At 57.8% G+C, this 17,451-nt stretch overlaps 3 protein-coding genes across 3 annotated transcripts in view; all 3 read right to left on the bottom strand.

Annotated features, from left to right (window-relative positions):
• Positions 1 to 235: 235 nt before the first annotated feature.
• LOC131569988 (uncharacterized protein DKFZp434B061-like) lies at positions 236 to 3,728 on the bottom strand. The gene is made up of 6 exons (XM_058822318.1): positions 3,612 to 3,728; positions 2,670 to 2,741; positions 2,017 to 2,053; positions 1,414 to 1,475; positions 902 to 954; positions 236 to 810 (listed from the first exon to the last, which is right to left on the bottom strand). Exons 1-6 carry the CDS (start codon positions 3,726 to 3,728, stop codon positions 630 to 632), a joined length of 522 nt encoding a protein of 173 aa, XP_058678301.1. The 3' UTR covers positions 236 to 629.
• A 563-nt stretch (positions 3,729 to 4,291) lies between these two features.
• On the bottom strand, positions 4,292 to 15,092 carry LOC131570088 (synaptophysin-like). The gene is made up of 7 exons (XM_058822431.1): positions 15,060 to 15,092; positions 14,116 to 14,181; positions 10,241 to 10,362; positions 9,218 to 9,416; positions 7,380 to 7,571; positions 5,363 to 5,662; positions 4,292 to 4,530 (listed from the first exon to the last, which is right to left on the bottom strand). The coding sequence occupies exons 1-7, from the start codon at positions 15,075 to 15,077 to the stop codon at positions 4,453 to 4,455; spliced, it is 975 nt and encodes a 324-aa protein (XP_058678414.1). The 5' UTR covers positions 15,078 to 15,092; the 3' UTR covers positions 4,292 to 4,452.
• Positions 15,093 to 15,607: 515 nt separating this feature from the next.
• The window catches only part of RENBP (renin binding protein), a 7,417-nt gene continuing 5,573 nt past the window's right edge, over positions 15,608 to 17,451 (bottom strand). The window contains exons 8-10 of the mRNA XM_058822317.1: positions 16,888 to 17,019; positions 16,105 to 16,192; positions 15,608 to 16,008 (exon numbers count right to left, since the gene is read on the bottom strand). Of these exons, the coding sequence (XP_058678300.1) occupies positions 15,926 to 16,008; positions 16,105 to 16,192; positions 16,888 to 17,019 (303 nt within the window). The 3' untranslated portion in view covers positions 15,608 to 15,925. The remainder of the gene's footprint in view (positions 16,009 to 16,104; positions 16,193 to 16,887; positions 17,020 to 17,451) is intronic.

Raw genomic sequence — 17,451 nt, 5'->3', positions numbered from 1 at the left:
GAAATCGTTGAAGCGGGTCAAGCTAATTGTAATTAATTGAATCATTAGTGAAGTTAATGGGATTAGAAACGAGGCCACGCCTCTTTCGTAGTGGCACCGCCCACACCTCCCCACCTCTTAACGCCAATGGTTCCTTCCTCAACGTACCCACGCCCCCACCTCATCCCACAGCCAATCATTGTCCCTTCCTCACCATTTGCCCCGCCCACAATATTGATTGACAGTTCTGGAGGAGTTTAATGCATTTATTGAGGGGGGCCGGGACCCTCCGAAATTGGGGGGTTTCGTGAGGGGTCCTGAGGATCCCAAGGGGATTTTGGGGGGTCCCGAGAGGATTTTGGGGTCCTGGAGATATTCCAAGGGAGTTTTGGGGGTCTCCAGGGGATGGTTTGGGGTTTTTGGGGGTTCCCAAAGGGATTTTGGGAATCCTGGGGTGTTCCTGAAGGGATTTTGGGGTCCTGGGGGGGGTTCCCAAAAGGATTTTGGGCATCCTAGGGGGGGTCTCAGGTGAATTTTGGGGAGAATTTGAGCATCCTGAGGGGTTTTGGGGTAGATTTTGGGGTCCCCCAAGATTCGAGGTGGGGTTTATTTTTGAGGGGGGGGGGGGTCCCAGCAGGATTTTGGGGGTGTCATCCAGGAGCCCCCCCCAACAGCAGCAGCCCCAGCAGGACCCCCCCGATCACCCCCAGTGCCACCAGTTGGGCTCGGAGGGGGAGGAAGCGCCCAGGGGGGGGTTCGGGGGGTCCCGCGAAGATTTTGGGGGGTCCCGGGGGGGCTCGGAGCGGCTGCCGGGGCTCCAAACGCAGGGGGCTGAGGGGGGGATGGGGAGAAATTATGGGGGGGATGGAGGGGGGGGGGTCCCAAAATCCCCCCCCCCCTCAGACCCCTCCCCCCACCTCACCTGTCCATGTGATCCATCAGGGTGGGGGAGGGGTTGGGGGGGCGCTCCACAATCTGGGGGTGCGATGGGGAGGGGTCAGGGGGAGACGACCCCCCCCAAAATTCCCTCCAAAAATCCACTTAAATATCTCCTAAAAATCCCTCAAAATCCTCCCAAAATTTCCCCCAAATTCTCCCAAAATTCCCTCAAAATCCCCTAAAAATTCCCTCAAATTTTTCCCAAAATTCCTGCAAATTTCCCCTAAAATTCCCTCAAAATTTCCCCCCAAAATTTCCAAAAAAATCCCTTAAATTTCCCTTAAAATTCCCCCAAATATTCCCTTAAATTTCTCCTAAAATTCCCTAAAAATTTCGCACAAAATACACCCAAAATTCCCACAAAACGGGCTCAAAATTCCCTCAAAATCCCCCTCAAAATTCCCCCCAAAATTCTCTTAATTTCCCCCTAAAATCCCCCCCAAATTCCCTCAATTTTCCCCCAAATTTCCCCGCCACTCCCCTCCCCCTCCTCACAGGTTGCCGCGGTCGCACCCCCTCCCCAAATTCTGGGGGGGCTCTGTCGCTGTCGGGATCATCTGGGGGGGACACGGGGGGTGAGGGGGGCGCAGAGACCCCCAAAACCCCTCAGGACCTCTCCCCAAAAAACACTTGGACCCCCCAAAACCCCACTGGGACCCCCCAAAATTCCTCCAGGAGCCCCCCAGGGACCCCCAAACCTTCCCAAGACCCCCAGGGACCTCCCCCAAACTCCCCCCAGGACCCCCCCACAAACCCCCCAGGGACCCCCAAATACCCCCCAGGGACCCCCCAAATCCTCCCAGGACCCCCAAAACCCCCTCGGGACCCCCCCCAAACCCCCCAGGACCCTTCCCCAGACCCGTCCGAAGCCCCCCAAATCGCCCCCAGGATCCCCCCAAATCCTCCCAGGACCCCCAAAACCCCCTCGGGACCCCCCACAAACCCGCCCAAAGCCCCCCAAGGGACCCCCAAATCGCCCCCAGGATCCCCCCAAATCCTCCCAGGACCCCCAAAACCCCCTCAGGACTCCCCAAATCCCCCCCCAGGACCCTCCCCACGGACCCGCCCCCCCCCCTCCTCCAGCGCCGGGTCTCGAACTCGTAGAATTTCTTCTCGTAGAGTTTGCGGGGGGGCCCTGAGGGGGTGGCACGGGGTCAGCCCAGGGCTCCCAGTTCAAACCAGTCCAAACCAGTTACCCCTCCCAGTCCAAACCAGCGCTCCCAGTGCAAACCAGTTCCTCCCGGTTACCCCTCCCAGTGCAAACCAGTGTTCCTAATTACCCCTCCCCATCCATTCCAGCCCAAACCAGTGTTCCCAGCTCAGATCAGTGTTCCCAGTTACCCCTCCCAGTGCTCCCAGTGCAAACCAGTTCCTCCCAGTTACTCCTCCCAGTCCAAACCAGTGCTCCCAATTACCCCTCCCAGTGCTCCCAGTCCAAACCAGTGCTCCCAGCTCAAATCAGTGTTCCCAGTTACCCCTCCCAGTCCCTCCCAGTGCCCCTAAATTCCCTTCCCAGTCCCTCCCAGTTCATCCCAGACCCTCCCAATCCCTCCCAGTGCCCCTAAATCCCCTCCCAGTTCATCCCAATCCCCCACCAGTCCTCTCCCAGTGCCCCCCAATCTCCTCCCAGTTCCCCCCAATCTCCTCCCAGTGCCCCCCAATTCCCTCCCAGTGCCTCTAATCCTCTCCCAGTCCCTCCCAGTCCATCCCAATTCCCTCCCGATCCCCTCCCAGTCCATCCCAGTGCCCACCCAGGGGCCCGCGCCGGCTCTGGAGCTTCTCCAGCAGCTCCTCGTCCGAGAGGCCCCGAAAACTCTCCATGGCTGAGGAGGGGTCCGGGAGGGTCACTCGGGGGTCCCCCCGTTTTTAGGGATGTCCCAGCGGGGTCCCCCCTCCGTTTTTGGGGGTCCCAAAGGGTCCCGGGTGGGTTTGGGGGATCCCGGGAGGGTCCCGAGGTCCCCTCACGGCTCTGGGGGTGGGTTCTGAGGGTCTGTCCCTGAGTTTCTGGGGGGTTTTGGGAGGGTTTTTGGGGTAGTCCCGAAATCCCTTCAGGGCTCTGAGGGCGATTCTGGGGGGGTCTCTCCATGAATTTTCGGGGTTTGGGGATTTTTATGGGATTTTTCGGGGTGTCCCGAGGTCCCCTCACGGCTACGGGGGTGGGTTCTGAGGGTTTCCCCCTGAGTTTTGGCGTTTTGGGCTGGTCCCGAGGTCCTGTCACAACTCTGGGGGCGATTCTGGGGGTCTCTCCATGAATTTTGGGGGTTTGGGGATTTTTATGGGATTTTTTTGAGGGTTTTCCGGGGATCCCGAGGTCCCCTCACGGCTCTGGGGAAGGATCTGAGGGTCTCCCCCTGAGTTTCGGGGGTTTTTGGGGTTATTAGGTGGTCCCGAGGTCCTGTCACAGCTCTGGGGGCGACTCTGGGGGTCTCTCCATTAATTTTGGGGATTCTGAGGGGTTTTGAGCCATCTCGGTTTGGTTTGGGGGATCCTGAGGGAGTCCCGAAGTCCCCTCACGGCTCTCGGAGAGGGGTCTGAGGGTCTCCCCCTGAGTTTTGAGGTTTTTGGGGGATCCGGAGGGGTCCCGAGATCCCGTCACGGCTGTGGAGGGGATTTTGGGGGGGTCTCCTCCTGAGTTTTGAGGATTTTTGGGAATTTTTTGGGCTTTTTTTGGGGTTTTTGAGGGGTCCCGGTACCTTCGCTCCGCCGGGGCCGCGCCGGGGATGACTCAGGGCAGGGGGCGTGGCTACCACAGACCCCGCCCACTGCCTTAATTGGAGTGAATGCCCGCCCAACCATGTGGGTGTATCCATATATGGGCGTGGCTATCGCGAATCCCCGCCCATTCCCTTATTTGGATTTATAGGCGTGGTCAACGCTAAACCGCGCCCATTTCTTAATTAGGGTGGGGTCCCAGGGGGATTTGGGGGGGTCCCAGCGCTCCACAACCTCCCCAACCCTTCCCATGAGCTCCGAACGCCCAGACCCCCCCCAAATTTGGGCTCTCCATCTTTGAGAACCCCCCGAATGTGGGGTCACAACCCCCAGACCCCCCCCAAAAGCAGATCTGAACCCCAACACGCCCCCCCCCCCCCACAAAATTAGGGTCCAAACCCCTCCCCACCCCAAGATTTGGGGTCCCCCAACTAACCTCCCACAAAAAAAATCTGGGGACCCCCCCTGGCGGTGTCACCGTCATCTTTTATTCCCTCCGGGGGGGTCCCAGGGGGGGCTCAGCCCCCGCCCCCCATTCCCGGCCCTGCCCCACATTTTGTTTTTTTTTCTTTTTGGGGGGGGTTAAGGGGGGGCAGCCGGGGGGCCCCCAAAACGTCACAATCACGGCACAAAGACACGGGGGGGGGAGGGGAGGGGCATGGCCGGGGGGGGGCTTTGGCACGGCCGTGGGGTGGGGGAGGGGCTGTGAGGGGGATTTTGGGGGGATTCAGGTGATTTTAAGGGATTTATTGGGGCGAGGGGGTTCTATGGGGGGGTCAAGCCCCGCCCACTGCACTGTCCCCTCCCCCTTGGGGGCGTGGCTCAGCCCCAGGCCCCGCCCCCGATCGGCGCCGCGCGGGGCGGCTCTTCGGCACAGCGCCCCCTGCTGGAGGGGAGGACCTGGGGAAAGGCGGGAAAGGGGGAGGGTCAGGGCGCCCCCTGGCGGCTTGGAGGACTCGGGGTATTATTGGGGAGGGGGGATCCAAATTTTAAAAACCCCCCTCTCCCAAAATTACCCCCAAACCCTTCCCAAATCTCCAAAAATCCTCCCAAATCCCCCCTCAAACCACCCCTTAAACGCCCCCCCCAAACCACCCCCTCCAATGCCCCCAAATCTCTCCAAAAATCCTCCCCAGATTCCCCCTAAAACCCCCTCCCCAAAACTGCCCCAAACCCCCCAAATTCCCCTAAACCCCCTCCAATGCCCCCAAATCTCTCCAAAAATCCTCCTCAAATCCCCCCTCAAAGCCCCTCCCCAAAACTGCCCCAAACTCCCCCAAAATCCCACCCAAACTCCCCTAAACCCCCTCCAATGCCCCCAAATCTCTCCAAAAATCCTCCCCAGATCGCCCCTCAAAGCCCCTCCCCAAAACTACCCCCAAACCCCCCCAAATCCCCTCAACCCTCCCCCCTCAAACCCCCCCAAACGCCGCCCCAAAGCCCCCCAAATGCCCCCATCAAACCCCCCAAAAGCCCCACAAAACCCCTCCAAATCCCCCTCAAACCCCCTCCCCAAAACTGCCCCAAACCCCCCCAAATCCCCTCAACCCTCCCCCCTCAAACTCCCCCAAATCCCCCCGTCAAACCCCCCAAAAGCCTCACAAAACCCCTCCAAATCCCCCTCAAACCCCCCCAAAATCTCCCTCAAATTCCCTCTCAAGCCCCCCCAAACCTTCCTCAAAGCCCCCCAAACGCCCCCAATCCCCCCCCCAAGGCCCCCCAAGCCTCTCACCCTACATCTGGTTGCTGAAGGAGGTGGGGGCTCCCTGGCCGTACCCCCCCTCGGACGGGGGTCCCCCGTAGCCCCCCTGGCCGTAGTCGGGCTGGTAGCCCCCCCCGGGCTGCCCGTAGCCCCCCCCGGGCTGGCCGTACCCCCCCTCGGGGGGGCCGTACCCCCCTTCCGGGGCCGGGGCCTTTTCGGGGACCCCCCCCCGGGGGAGGGGCGCGGGCCCCCAGGCCCCCCCCAGCCGGTCTCCTTGAACACGAACCACAGGTTGCCCGTCCACAGCACCAGGTTCAGGAAGCCGAACACCTGTGGGGGATTTTTGGGGATTTTATGGGGGGATTTTGGGGTTTTTTGGGGTTTTTTTGGGGTTTTTTTGGGGTGGGATGGGGGGGCTATAGGGAGGTTTGGGGTTGCCCCTCCACAGCACCAGGTTCAGGAAGCCGAACACCTGCGCGGGATTTTTGGGGGTTTTATGGGTTTTTTGGGGGGGTTTTGGGGGATTTTTGGGGATTTTATGGGTTTTTTTGGGGGGATTTTGGGTTTTTTTGGGGGTTTTTTTGGGGGGTTTTATGGTGTTTTTTTTGGGGGGGGATAGTGGGGGGCTATAGGGGGGTTTGGGGTTGCCCGTCCACAGCACCAGGTTCAGGAAGCTGAACACCTGTGGGGGATTTTGGGGGATTTTTTGGGGGGATTTTGGGTTTTTTTTGGGTTTTTTTTGGGGGTTTTATGGGGTGGGATAGGGGGGGCTATAGGGAGGTTTGGGGTTGCCCCTCCACAGCACCAGGTTCAGGAAGCCTAACACCTGCGCGGGATTTTTGGGGGTTTTATGGGTTTTTTTGGGGGGATTTTGGGGGATTTTATGGGTTTTTATGGGTTTTTTTTGTGGGGGATTTTGGGGGATTTTTGGGGGTTTTATGGGTTTTTTTGGGGATTTTTTGGGGGTTTTATGGGGTTTTTTTAGGGTGGGATAGTGGGGGGTTATAAGGGGATTTGGGGCTCCCCGTCCACAGCACCAGGTTCAGGAAGCCGAACACCTGTGGGGGAATTTTTGGAAAATTTTTTGGGGGGATTTTGGGGTTTTTTGGGTAATTGTTTGGGGGGGTTTTGTGGTTTTTGGGGGATTTTTTGGGGGTTTTATGGGTTTTTTTTGGGGTGGGATGGGGGGGATTTGGGGTTGCCCGTCCACAGCACCAGGTTCAGGAAGCCGAACACCTGAGGGGAAATTGAGTTTTTGGGGTTTTTTTTGAGTTTTTTTAGGATTTTTTGGGTGTTTTTTGGGGGCTTTATGGGAGATTTTTGGCGATTTTTAGGGGAATTTTGGGGGGATTTTGGGGGTTCTCCGTCCACGGCACCAGGTTCAGGAAGCCGACCACCTGAGGGAGGGGTTTGGGGGGATTTTGGGTTTTTTTGGGGGTTTTATGGGGTTTTTTTAGGGTGGGATAGGGGGGGGTTATAGGGGGGTTTGAGGTTGCCCGTCCACAGCACCAGGTTCAGGAAGCCGAACACCTGTGGGGGATTTTGGGGGGTTTTATGGGTTTTTTTTGGGGGGGGGATTTTGGGGGATTTTTGGGGGTTTTATGGGTTTTTTTGGGGATTTTTTGGGGGTTTTATGGGGTTTTTTTAGGGTGGGATAGTGGGGGGTTATAAGGGGATTTGGGGCTCCCCGTCCACAGCACCAGGTTCAGGAAGCCGAACACCTGTGGGGGATTTTGGGGGGTTTTATGGGGGATTTTTTGGGGGGATTTGGGGGTTTTTTGGGGTTTTTTTGGGGTTTTTTGGGTTTTTTTGGAGGGGGGATTTGAGGGATTTTGGGGGGGTTTGGGGGTTCCCCATCCACAGCACCAGGTTCAGGAAGCCAAACACCTGTGGGGGATTTTTTGGGGGTTTTATGGGTTTTTGGGGGGGATTTTGGGGTTTTATGGGGTTTTTTTGGGGTGGGATGGGGGGGCTATAGGGTTAGGGATTTTGGGGGTATTTTTGGGTGGGATTTTGGGGATTTTCAGGGTCTGCACCCCAGACTCACCACGGAGGTGTTGAGCCCCGAAGTTCGGGGTGCCCCCAGCGCCTGGCACCGCGCCCCCGGGCGTTGGCACCCCCCGACCTGGGCCAGCACCCCCGAGGGCGACGTGGCCGCCTTGACCTCGGCCAGCGCGGCCGCCCAGGCACAGGAGCTGACCAGCCACAGGAAGGCCAGCGCCGCCGTCACCCCCAGGTCCTGGGACACGAAATTCAAGTTAAAAATTAAAAAAAAATACGATTAAAAATAAAATAATCACAGTTAAAAATTAAAAATCCCAAAGAAAAACCCCAAAATCCCAATTAAAAACAAAAATTCCCCAATTAAAAACAAAAACTCCCCAATTAAAAACCAAAGAATCTCAATTAAAGTTAAAAAAAATCTCAATTAAAAATTAAAATCCTAATTAAAAACCCAAAAATCTCCCCCCTGGAGCTGAGCAGCCACAGGAAAGCCAGGGCTGCCGTCACCCCCAGGTCCTGGGGACACAAAATTTGCAATTGAGAATAAAATAATCTGAATTAAAAATAAAAAAAAATTATAACCCCAAATTTTAACCCAGCCCCCGCTCACGACGCAGGGCCCGCGCCCCCCCGCCAGGCCCCAAGCTCACTCCCACTCACCCCAAAACTCCTCAAAGCCCCTTCCCTCCATAAATGCCCCAAACCCCCCAAAACATCCCCAAATTTCAGCCCAGTACCCCCAAACCCTTCCCCAAGCTCCCCCAAGACCACCTTTAAACCCCTCAATAACCACTCAAAACTCCCCCAAAACCCCCCAAAACTGCCCCAAACCCCCCCAAATCCCATCCAAGCCCCCCCAAACTCCCTCAAGGCCCCCCAAAACCCCCATAAATCCACTTGAAACTGCCCCAAAACCCCTCGAAATTTCACCCAAACCCCCCCAACCCCTCACTCACGATGCGGGGCCCGCACCCCCCTGCCCGGTAGGCCTGGCTGGCGAACAGGTACCCCCCGAGAGACCCCCAAAACTGCCCCAAACCTCACAAAACTGCCCCAAACCTCCCCAAAACTGCCCCAAAGCCCCCCAAATTTCACCCAAACCCCCCCAAATTTCATCCCAGCCCACCCAAGCCCCTCACTCACGATGCGGGGCCTGCGTCCCCTGCCTGGTAGGCCTGGCTGGCGAACAGGTACCCCCCGAGAGACCCCCAAAACTGCCCCAAACCTCACAAATCCCCCCAAAACCCCTCTAAACCTCCTCAAATTACATCCCAGCCCCCTCAAACCCCCTCCAGGGGACCCCCAAACCCCCCTTAAACCCCTCAAAAACTGCCCCAAACTCCCCCAAAACTGCCCCAAACCTCACAAAACTGCCCCAAATCCCCCCAAAACTACCCCAAAGCCCCCCAAAACCCCTCCAAATTTCACCCCAGCCCCCCCAAATTTCATCCCAACCCCCCCAAACCCCTCACTCACGATGCGGGGCCCGCGCCCCCCCACCCGGTAGGCCTGGCTGGCGAACAGGTACCCCCCGAAAGACCCCCAAATTTCACCCAAACCCCCCCAAATTTCACTCCCATCCCCTCAAACCCCTCACTCACGATGCGGGGCCCGCGCCCCCTCGCCCGGTAGGCCTGGCTGGCAAACAGGTACCCCCCGAGAGACCCCCAAAACTGCCCCAAAGCCCCCCAAAACTGCCCCAAAGCCCCCCAAATTTCACTCCCACCGCCCCAAGCCCCTCACTCACGATGCGGGGCCCGCGCCCCCTCGCCCGGTAGGCTTGGCTGGCGAACAGGTACCCCACGAGAGACCCCCAAAACTGCCCCAAACCCCCCCAAATTTCACTCCCACCCCCCCAACCCCCCCAAGCCCCTCACTCACGATGCGGGGCCCGCGCCCCCCCGCCCGGTAGGCCTGGCTGGCGAACAGGTACCCCCCGAGGGCGGCGGGCGCGTACAGGAAGGAGCCGACCCCGACGGTGACGAAGAACTGAGCGGCCGAGGAGTGGTCACCGACCAGGAACACCCGCTCGGGGGGGCCTGCCCCGCACGAGGGGGCCTCGAAGTACACCTGGTGCAGCCTGGGGGGGGTCCCCGATAATTTGGGGGGGGGTCCAGGGTACGCAAAGACCCTCCTTCAGTAAAGTTTGGGGGGTCCCGTCCTGATTTTTTGTGATTTTTTTTTTTTTAGGGATTTGGGACTCCCCCCCCCGTACACTTGGTGCAGCCTGTGGGGGGGGGGTCCAGGGTACGCAAAGACCCTCCCTCAGTAAAGTTTGGGGGGTCCCGTCCTGATTTTTTGTGGTTTTTTTAAGTGATTTTTTGTCTTTTTTTTTTTTTTTTTTTTTAGGGATTTGGGACTCCCCCCGTACACCTGGTGCAGCCTGGGGGGGGGGGTCCCCGTTATTTGGGGGGGGTCCAGGGTATGTAAAGACCCCTCCAGACCCCCCAAATCCTCCCCCAGACCCCCCAAACTCACTGCAACTCCCCTAGCCAAATCCCCCCCAATACCCTCCAGACCCCCGTAAATCCCCCTAAATCCCTCCAGACCCTCAAAATCCCCCGAAGTTCCCCCCAAATTCCCCCAACCCCCCAAAATTCCCCCAAACTCCCCCTAGACCTCCCAAATCTCCCCTCAAACCCCTCTCAGACCCCCCCCAAATACCCCCAAACTCCTCCCCAAATCACAAATCCCCCCAAAATTCCCACAACTCCCCAAAATCCCCTCAAGTTCCCCCAGTTTTCCCCAAAATCCCCCTCCAGACTCCCCAAAACCCCTCCATTACCCCAAACTCCCCCCAAACTGCTCCCCAAACCCCAAAATCCCCCCGACACTCCCCCCAAATTCCCTCCAGACCCCTCTCAGAGCCCCCAAATTCCCCCCGGACCCCCCCCCAAATCCCACCTGAAGGGGTACCCGAAGGCCACGGTGATGGGGGCGGAGCGGTTGGGGGGGGCGCACTCGATGCTGAGGCGCAGCGAGCCGCTGAACCCCCCGCAGGTGGCGAAGGCGAAGATGGAGAACAGCTGCGGGCAAACTGGGCTTACTGGGAGATACTGGGAGCCACTGGGAGGGGTTTGGGGGGGAATTGGGGGGACTATGAGAGAGTTTGGGGGGTTTAAATGGGGTTTTGGGGGGATTTGGGGGGGTTTTGGGGGGCACTGGGAGCCGCTGAACCCCCCGCAGGTGGCGAAGGCGAAGATGGAGAATGGCTGTGGGCAAACTGGGCTTACTGGGAGATACTGGGAGTCACTGGGAGGGGTTTGGGGGGGAATTGGGGGGACTATGAGAGAGTTTGGGGGGTTTAAATGCGGTTTTGGGGGGCACTGGGAGCCGCTGAACCCCCCGCAGGTGGCGAAGGCGAAGATGGAGAACAGCTGCGGGCAAACTGGGCTTACTGGGAGATACTGGGAGCCACTGGGAGGGGTTTGGGGGGGAATTGGGGGGGCTATGAGAGAGTTTGGGGGGTTTAAATGGGGTTTTGGGGGGCACTGGGAGCCGCTGAACCCCCCGCAGGTGGCGAAGGCGAAGATGGAGAATGGCTGTGGGCAAACTGGGCTTACTGGGAGATACTGGGAGCCACTGGGAGGGGTTTGGGGGGGAATTGGGGGGACTATGAGAGAGTTTGGGGGGTTTAAATGGGGTTTTGGGGGGATTTGGGGGGGTTTTGGGGGGCACTGGGAGCCGCTGAACCCCCCGCAGGTGGCGAAGGCGAAGATGGAGAACAGCTGCGGGCAAACTGGGCTTACTGGGAGATACTGGGAGTCACTGGGAGGGGTTTGGGGGGGAATTGGGGGGGCTATGAGAGAGTTTGGGGGGTTTAAATGGGGTTTTGGGGGGATTTGGGGGGGTTTTGGGGGGCACTGGGAGCCGCTGAACCCCCCGCAGGTGGCGAAGGCGAAGATGGAGAACAGCTGCGGGCAAACTGGGCTTACTGGGAGATACTGGGAGTCACTGGGAGGGGTTTGGGGGGGAATTGGGGGGACTATGAGAGAGTTTGGGGGGTTTAAATGCGGTTTTAGGGGGGCACTGGGAGCCGCTGAACCCCCCGCAGGTGGCGAAGGCGAAGATGGAGAACAGCTGCGGGCAAACTGGGCTTACTGGGAGATACTGGGAGCCACTGGGAGGGGTTTGGGGGGGAATTGGGGGGCTATGAGAGAGTTTGGGGGGTTTAAATGCGGTTTTGGGGGGCACTGGGAGCCGCTGAACCCCCCGCAGGTGGCGAAGGCAAAGATGGAGAACAGCTGCGGGCAAACTGGGCTTACTGGGAGATACTGGGAGCCACTGGGAGGGCGTTGGGGGTGTACTGGGAGGCACTGGGAGGGGACTGGGGTTTACTGGGAGGGACTGGGAAGGACTGGGAGGAGTTTGGGGCAGGTTCAGGAGGGATTTGGGGGTCACTGGGAGGATCTGGGGGGGTTTTGGAGGTCACTGGGGGTTACTGGGAGAGACTGGGAGGGGATTTAGGGCGTTCAGAGGCTGCTTGGGGCTCACTGGGAGTTACTGGGATGGACTGGGAGGAGTCTGGGAGAGGTTGGGGGTTACTGGGATGGACTGGGAGGGGTTTGGGGGGGTCTGAGGGGTTACTGGGATAGACTGGGAGGAACTGGGAGGGGTTTGGGGGTTACTGGGATGGACTGGGAGGGGTTTGGGGGGGTCTGAGGGGTTACTGGGATGGACTGGGATGAACTGGGAGGGGATTTGGGGGTACTGGGAGGAACTGGGAGGGGTTTGGGGGGGTCTGAGGGGTTACTGGGATGGACTGGGAGGAACTGGGAGGTGTTTGGGGGTTACTGGGATGGACTGGGAGGAACTGGGAGGGGATTTAGGGGTTACTGGGATGGACTGGGAGGAACTGGGAGGGGTTTGGGGGTTACTGGGATGGACTGGGAGGAACTGGGAGGTGTTTGGGGGTTACTGGGATGGACTGGGAGGGGTTTGGGGGGGTCTGAGGGGTTACTGGGATGGACTGGGATGAACTGGGAGGGGATTTGGGGGTACTGGGAGGAACTGGGAGGGGTTTGAGGGGATGTGGGGGGTTACTGGGTGCAACTGGGATGAACTGGGAGGGATTTGGGGGTCACTGGGGTGGTTTGGGGAGGTCTGAGGGGTTACTGGGATGGACTGGAATGGACTGGGAGGGGTTTGAGCCATACTGGGATGGACTGGGAGGAACTGGGAGGGGTTTGGGGGTTACTGGGATGGACTGGGAGGGGTTTGGGGGGGTCTGAGGGGTTACTGGGATGGACTGGGATGAACTGGGAGGGGTTTGGGGGTTACTGGGACGGACTGGGAGGAACTGGGAGGGGTTTGGGGGTCAGTGCCGTGGTGGGGAGGGGTCTGAGGGGTCACTGGGAGGGACTGGGATGAACTGGGAGGGATTTGGGGGGTACTGTGGTGATTTGGGGGGGGGTCTCGGAGGTTACTGGGATGAACTGGGATAAACTGGGAGGATTTTTGGCGTTCCCAGGGGGATTTTGTGGGGTTTTTTTTTGGGGGCTGGAAGGTTTTGGGGGTGATCCCAGAATTTTGGGGGGTCCCGGATGAATTTGGGGAGGGGTCAGGAAGGACCTTGAGGGGTCACGGGGGGGGGGGGACACCGCCCCTCCCCCTCCCCAAAATCCCGGGATTATCCCGGATTATGGAGCTGACCCAGATTGGGGGGGGGGGAGGGGCACGGGGGGGGGGAGGGTCCTGGGGGTGGGGGGAGGGGAAATGGGGGAAATTGGGGGGATTTTGGGGGGTCCTGGGGGATTTTGGGGGGTCTTGGGGAGTTTAGGAGTTGGGGGGAGGATCCAGAGGGGATTTGGGGGGGGGGTCCTTGGGGGTTTTTGTGGGGTCCTGGGGGATTTTGGGGGGTCCTGGGGGGGTTTTGGGGTCAGGGGGAGGATCCAGGGGGGATTTTGGGGGGTCTCGAGGGGGTTTTGGGGTCAGGGGGAGGATCCAGGGGGGGATTTGGGGGGGTCTCGAGGGGGTTTTGGGGTCAGAGGGAGGATCCAGGGGGGATTTTGGGGGGTCCGGGGTGGATTTGGGGGTCCCTAAATCTCTTTTGGGGTCAGGGGAGGATCCAGGGGGGATTTGGGGGGGGTCTCGAGGGGGTTTTGAGGTCTTTGGGGGGGGGTCCCGGGTGGATTTTGGGGGGTCCGGGTCAATTTGGGGGTCCCTAAATCTCTTTTGGGGTCGGGGGAGGATCCAGGGGGGGATTTGGGGGTCTTTGGGGGGGTCCTGGGGGGGTTTTGGGGATCTTTGGGGGAATCCTGGGGGGGTTTTGGGGGTTCCGAGGAGTTTGGGGAGGGGTCCCATGGGGCTTTTGGAGTTTCCCGGGGATATTTTCAGATAATTTTGGGTTTTTTGGGGTATCCCAAGATGATTTTGAGGTGGTTTTGGGGTTTTTGGGGGGTCGTGAGGAGTTTGGGGAGGGGTCCCATGGGGGATTTTGGCGTTTTGGGGTACCCCGGGAGGATTTTGAGGTGGTTTGGGGATTTTTTGGGGATGCCGGGAGGGCGGTTTGGGAGTTTTTTGGGGTGATTTTGAGGTTTTTGGGGACCCTGGGAGGATTTTAGGGTGGTTTTAGGGTGTCCTGGAAGGATTTTGGGGTGTTTTTGAGGGTGGCTTTAGTTTTTTTGGGGTGGTTTGGGGGTTTTTAGGTGGTCCCGGGAAGGTTTTTGGGGAGGTTTTGGGGTTTTTTAGGGGGATTTTGAGTTGTTTTGGGGATTTTTTTGGGGGTGATTTGGGGATTTTTTTTGGGGTGATTTTGGGTATTTTTGGGGGTCACTCACCCACTCCAGCAGCTTGAGGAATCCCAGGGGCTCCTTCACCACCCGGAACTGCCCCCCGGCCACCAACTGGGGAGGGGGAAAAAGGGGCGGGGAGACCCTCAGGGGGGGCTCGGGACCCCCCCCAAATGAGACCCCCCAAAAAAAAACCCCAAAACCCCCCCAGAAAACCCCCAAAATTCCCCCAAAATCCCGCAAAAAAACCCCAAATTCCCCCCTAAAAAACCCCCAAAATTCCCTCGGGACCCCCCCAAGGACAAATTTGAGGGGGGGGTCACCCCAAACCTGTCCGCGCTGACGTCACGCTGACGTCATACCCCGCCCCCCACCCATTTTTGGTTTTTTTTTTTGCGTCCCCCCCCCATTGTTGCTGCATCATCATCCTCACCCCCCCCCATCCCCTCCCCCCACCCCGGGGATGCTGCGGCAGCGACCCCTCCCCAAAATGACCCCTCCCCCCCTTCAAGGGCATCCCCTCCCCCCTCCCCAAATCCTTCTCGCGACCCCTCCCCAAATTCAGGACCACCCCCCCCAAAAAAATCCCCCCGCATCCCCCAAATCCTGCAGCCCCCCCCTCAAAATCCACCGGCATCGCCCCAAATCTTGAAGCCCCCTCCCCAAATTAAAAAACCCCATCCTCAAATTAAGAAACCCCCCTCCTCAGACTGAGAAACCCCCTCCCCAAATTAATCCTCCCCATCCCAAATTCATCCTCCACCCCCCAAAAAAAATTTCATCCGCCCCCCCAAAATCCATCCCAAGCTGCGACCGCCCCTCATTTTCCCCCCCAAGCCCCCTCCCCACAATTCACCAGCGCGGAGCGGGGGGGTCGCAGCCGCCCCCTACCCCCCCAGCCGGCCCGGGGGGGTTTTGGGGAGGGTCCTCGGGTGGGTTTGGAGCAGAGGGGGGGGTCCCGGGGGGTTTTTTTTGGGGGGGGGGGTCCCCACCTGGTTCAGCACCTCCATCCTGCGGGTCCGGGAGACGCAGCGCGGCGGGGGGGGGGGAGCGGCGCGCCGCGGAACAGCCGCGGAGGGAGGGGGGGGACAGAACAGGGAACAGCGGCGCGTGCGCGGCGGAGGGGGTGGGAGACTGAGAGGGAACAGCCGAGTGCGGAGGGAGGTGAGGAAAAAGGAGGTAACAGCGGAAAAAAAAATGAAGGGATGGGCGGAAGTGACGTAATAACGAGGCATTGGGGGCCGCCATTTTGAGTGAGGGCAAGGTGGGGGGAAAAGGCGGGAAAAGAGGAATTTGGGGAAATTTGGGAATCTTTGAGGGAGATTTGGGAATTTTAGAGGGGAGTTTGGGGATTTGAGAATTTGTTGTGTGTTTTTGCCTTTATCTGAACTTTTTTTTGGGGACACTGAGGGTTTTGGGGTCTTTTTTAGGGATTTTGAGGCGATTTTTTTGGGATTTTGAGGTGTTTTTGAGGCGATTTTTGGGGGACTTTGAGGCGATATTTGGGATTGGGGAATTTATTGTGGATTTTTACCTTTATTTGAACTTTTTTGGGGGACATTAAAGATTTTGGGGTGATTTTTTGGGGGATTTTGAGATAATTCTGAAGCAATTATGAGGCAACATTCTGGGGATTTTGAGGTAATTTTGAGGCAATCTTTTTTTAATTTTGGGACGTTCCACACCCACTTTTGAGGGGGTGCGTCCATAAATTTATTGCATATTTTTCCCTTTATTTCAATTCTTTCACTCTCAACTTTCATCAGGATTACTGTAGGTAGTTCTCAGCTAAATTCAAGATAAATCCCAATTTTTTTGGGGATTCCCAAATTAATTTTAGGGCTCCCAAATCCCAAATTTATTGCGGAGCCTCCTCCCCTTCCAAGATGGCGTCCAGCATCTCCTCACACATCAGCAGCGCCCGCGCCACGTGGAAACAACCTGGAAAAATGGGGGGAAAACGGGAAAAAACGGGCAAAAATCAGGAAAAAATCCCATTCCTGACCCCTCCTCGTCGATGAGAGACCCCAGACCCACCTTTGTAGGGCCCCCCCTTGATGGAAAGCGCCACGGAGCCGTCGCGGTTCAGGTACCCGAACCACTCCCCGTGCTCGGGGTCACGGAACTGAGGGGAAATTGGGGAAAATTGGGGGATTTTTGGGGGATTTTGGGGGATTTGGGACCCCTCACCCCAAATTAGGACCCTTTGGGATCACCCTCCCAATTTGGGAGCCCTTCAGGATCCCCCCATAGACCCCTCAAGACCCCAAATTCCCTCCACAGGGAAACCCAAAATTCCCCTCAATATCCCAAAACCCCTCCAAGAGCCCAAATGTCCCCTAAATATCCCCAAAATCCCTCCAACTCCTCACAAATTTCCCCCAAAATCCATCTCAAATCTCTCAAATCTCACCCCAAAATCCTCCCAAATGTCTCCAAATCTCTCCAAATCCACCAAATTCTCCCAATTTTTCCCCAAAATGCCCTCAAATCTCCCCCCAAATCCCCTCAACTCCTCCAAATCCCCCTAAAATCCCTCTCAAATCCCTCAAATATCCCCCAAAATCCTCCTTAATATCCCCAACCCCCCAAATCTCCCAAATTTCCCCCAAAATTTTGCAGAAGGGTCCCCAAATTCCCCCCCAAAACGCCCCCAAATTTCCCGCAAAATGACCTCAAATTTCCCACAAAATGGCTCAGATTTTCTCCTAAATGACTCTAAATTCCATCCAAAATCCCCCAATCGCCCAAATCTCCCCCGAATTTTCCCCCAAAACCCCAAATTTCCCCAAAATCCCACATTTTGCCCCAAACCCCCACCTTGTCGAAGGTGTACTGGGCCACCTGCAGGAACTGGGAGACCAAACTGGGCCGGGGCTGGAAGCGCTGGGCGGCCAAAAGGGCGACCATGGCCTCGGCGTGGGGCCACCACAGCTTCATGGACCACTCCAGCTGCGGAAACGGGGGAAAAAATGGTGAAAATGGGCAAATTGGGGGAAAAAAATGGGAAAAATGGTGGAAAAATGGGGGAAAAATGGGGGAAAAATGGGGAAAAAGAAAGGGGGAAAAAATGGGTGTGGGGCCACCACAGCTTCATGGACCACTCCAGCTGCGGAAACGGGGGAAAAAATGGTGAAAATGGGAAAATTGGGGGAAAAAATGGGAAAAATGGTGGAAAAATGGGGGGAAAATGGGGAAAAACTGGGGAAAAGGGGTGAGGCCACCACAGCTTCTTGGACCACTCCAGCTGGGGAAACGGGGGAAAAAATGGTGAAAATGGGAAAATTGGGGGAAAAAAAGGAAAAAATGGGGAAAAAATGGGGGAAAAATGGGGAAAAAGAAAGGGGGAAAAAATGGGTGTGGGGCCACCACAGCTTCATGGAC

Source organism: Ammospiza caudacuta, chromosome 32 (assembly GCF_027887145.1).
Source record: "Ammospiza caudacuta isolate bAmmCau1 chromosome 32, bAmmCau1.pri, whole genome shotgun sequence".
Taxonomy (NCBI): domain Eukaryota; kingdom Metazoa; phylum Chordata; class Aves; order Passeriformes; family Passerellidae; genus Ammospiza; species Ammospiza caudacuta.
Note: the sequence above shows the minus strand (reverse complement) of the source record. Positions and strands in the feature narration are given on the sequence as shown.

What these genes read in the sequence shown, in the direction of transcription:
- LOC131569988 (XM_058822318.1), bottom strand. Translation starts at nt 3,728, where the DNA reads ATGGATACACCCACATGGTTGGGCGGGCATTCACTCCAATTAAGGCAG. An exon ending in TACGAGAAGAAATTCTACGA is followed by an intron (nt 1,476 to 2,016) that starts GTTCGAGACCCG and finishes TGTCCCCCCCAG; the next exon opens with ATGATCCCGACAGCGACAGA. An exon ending in CTGATGGATCACATGGACAG is followed by an intron (nt 811 to 901) that starts GTGAGGTGGGGG and finishes TCCCCCCCTCAG; the next exon opens with CCCCCTGCGTTTGGAGCCCC.
- LOC131570088 (XM_058822431.1), bottom strand. An exon ending in GCCTTCGGGTACCCCTTCAG is followed by an intron (nt 9,417 to 10,240) that starts GTGGGATTTGGG and finishes GACCCCCCCCAG; the next exon opens with GCTGCACCAGGTGTACTTCG. An exon ending in CGGGGCTCAACACCTCCGTG is followed by an intron (nt 5,663 to 7,379) that starts GTGAGTCTGGGG and finishes AATCCCCCACAG; the next exon opens with GTGTTCGGCTTCCTGAACCT.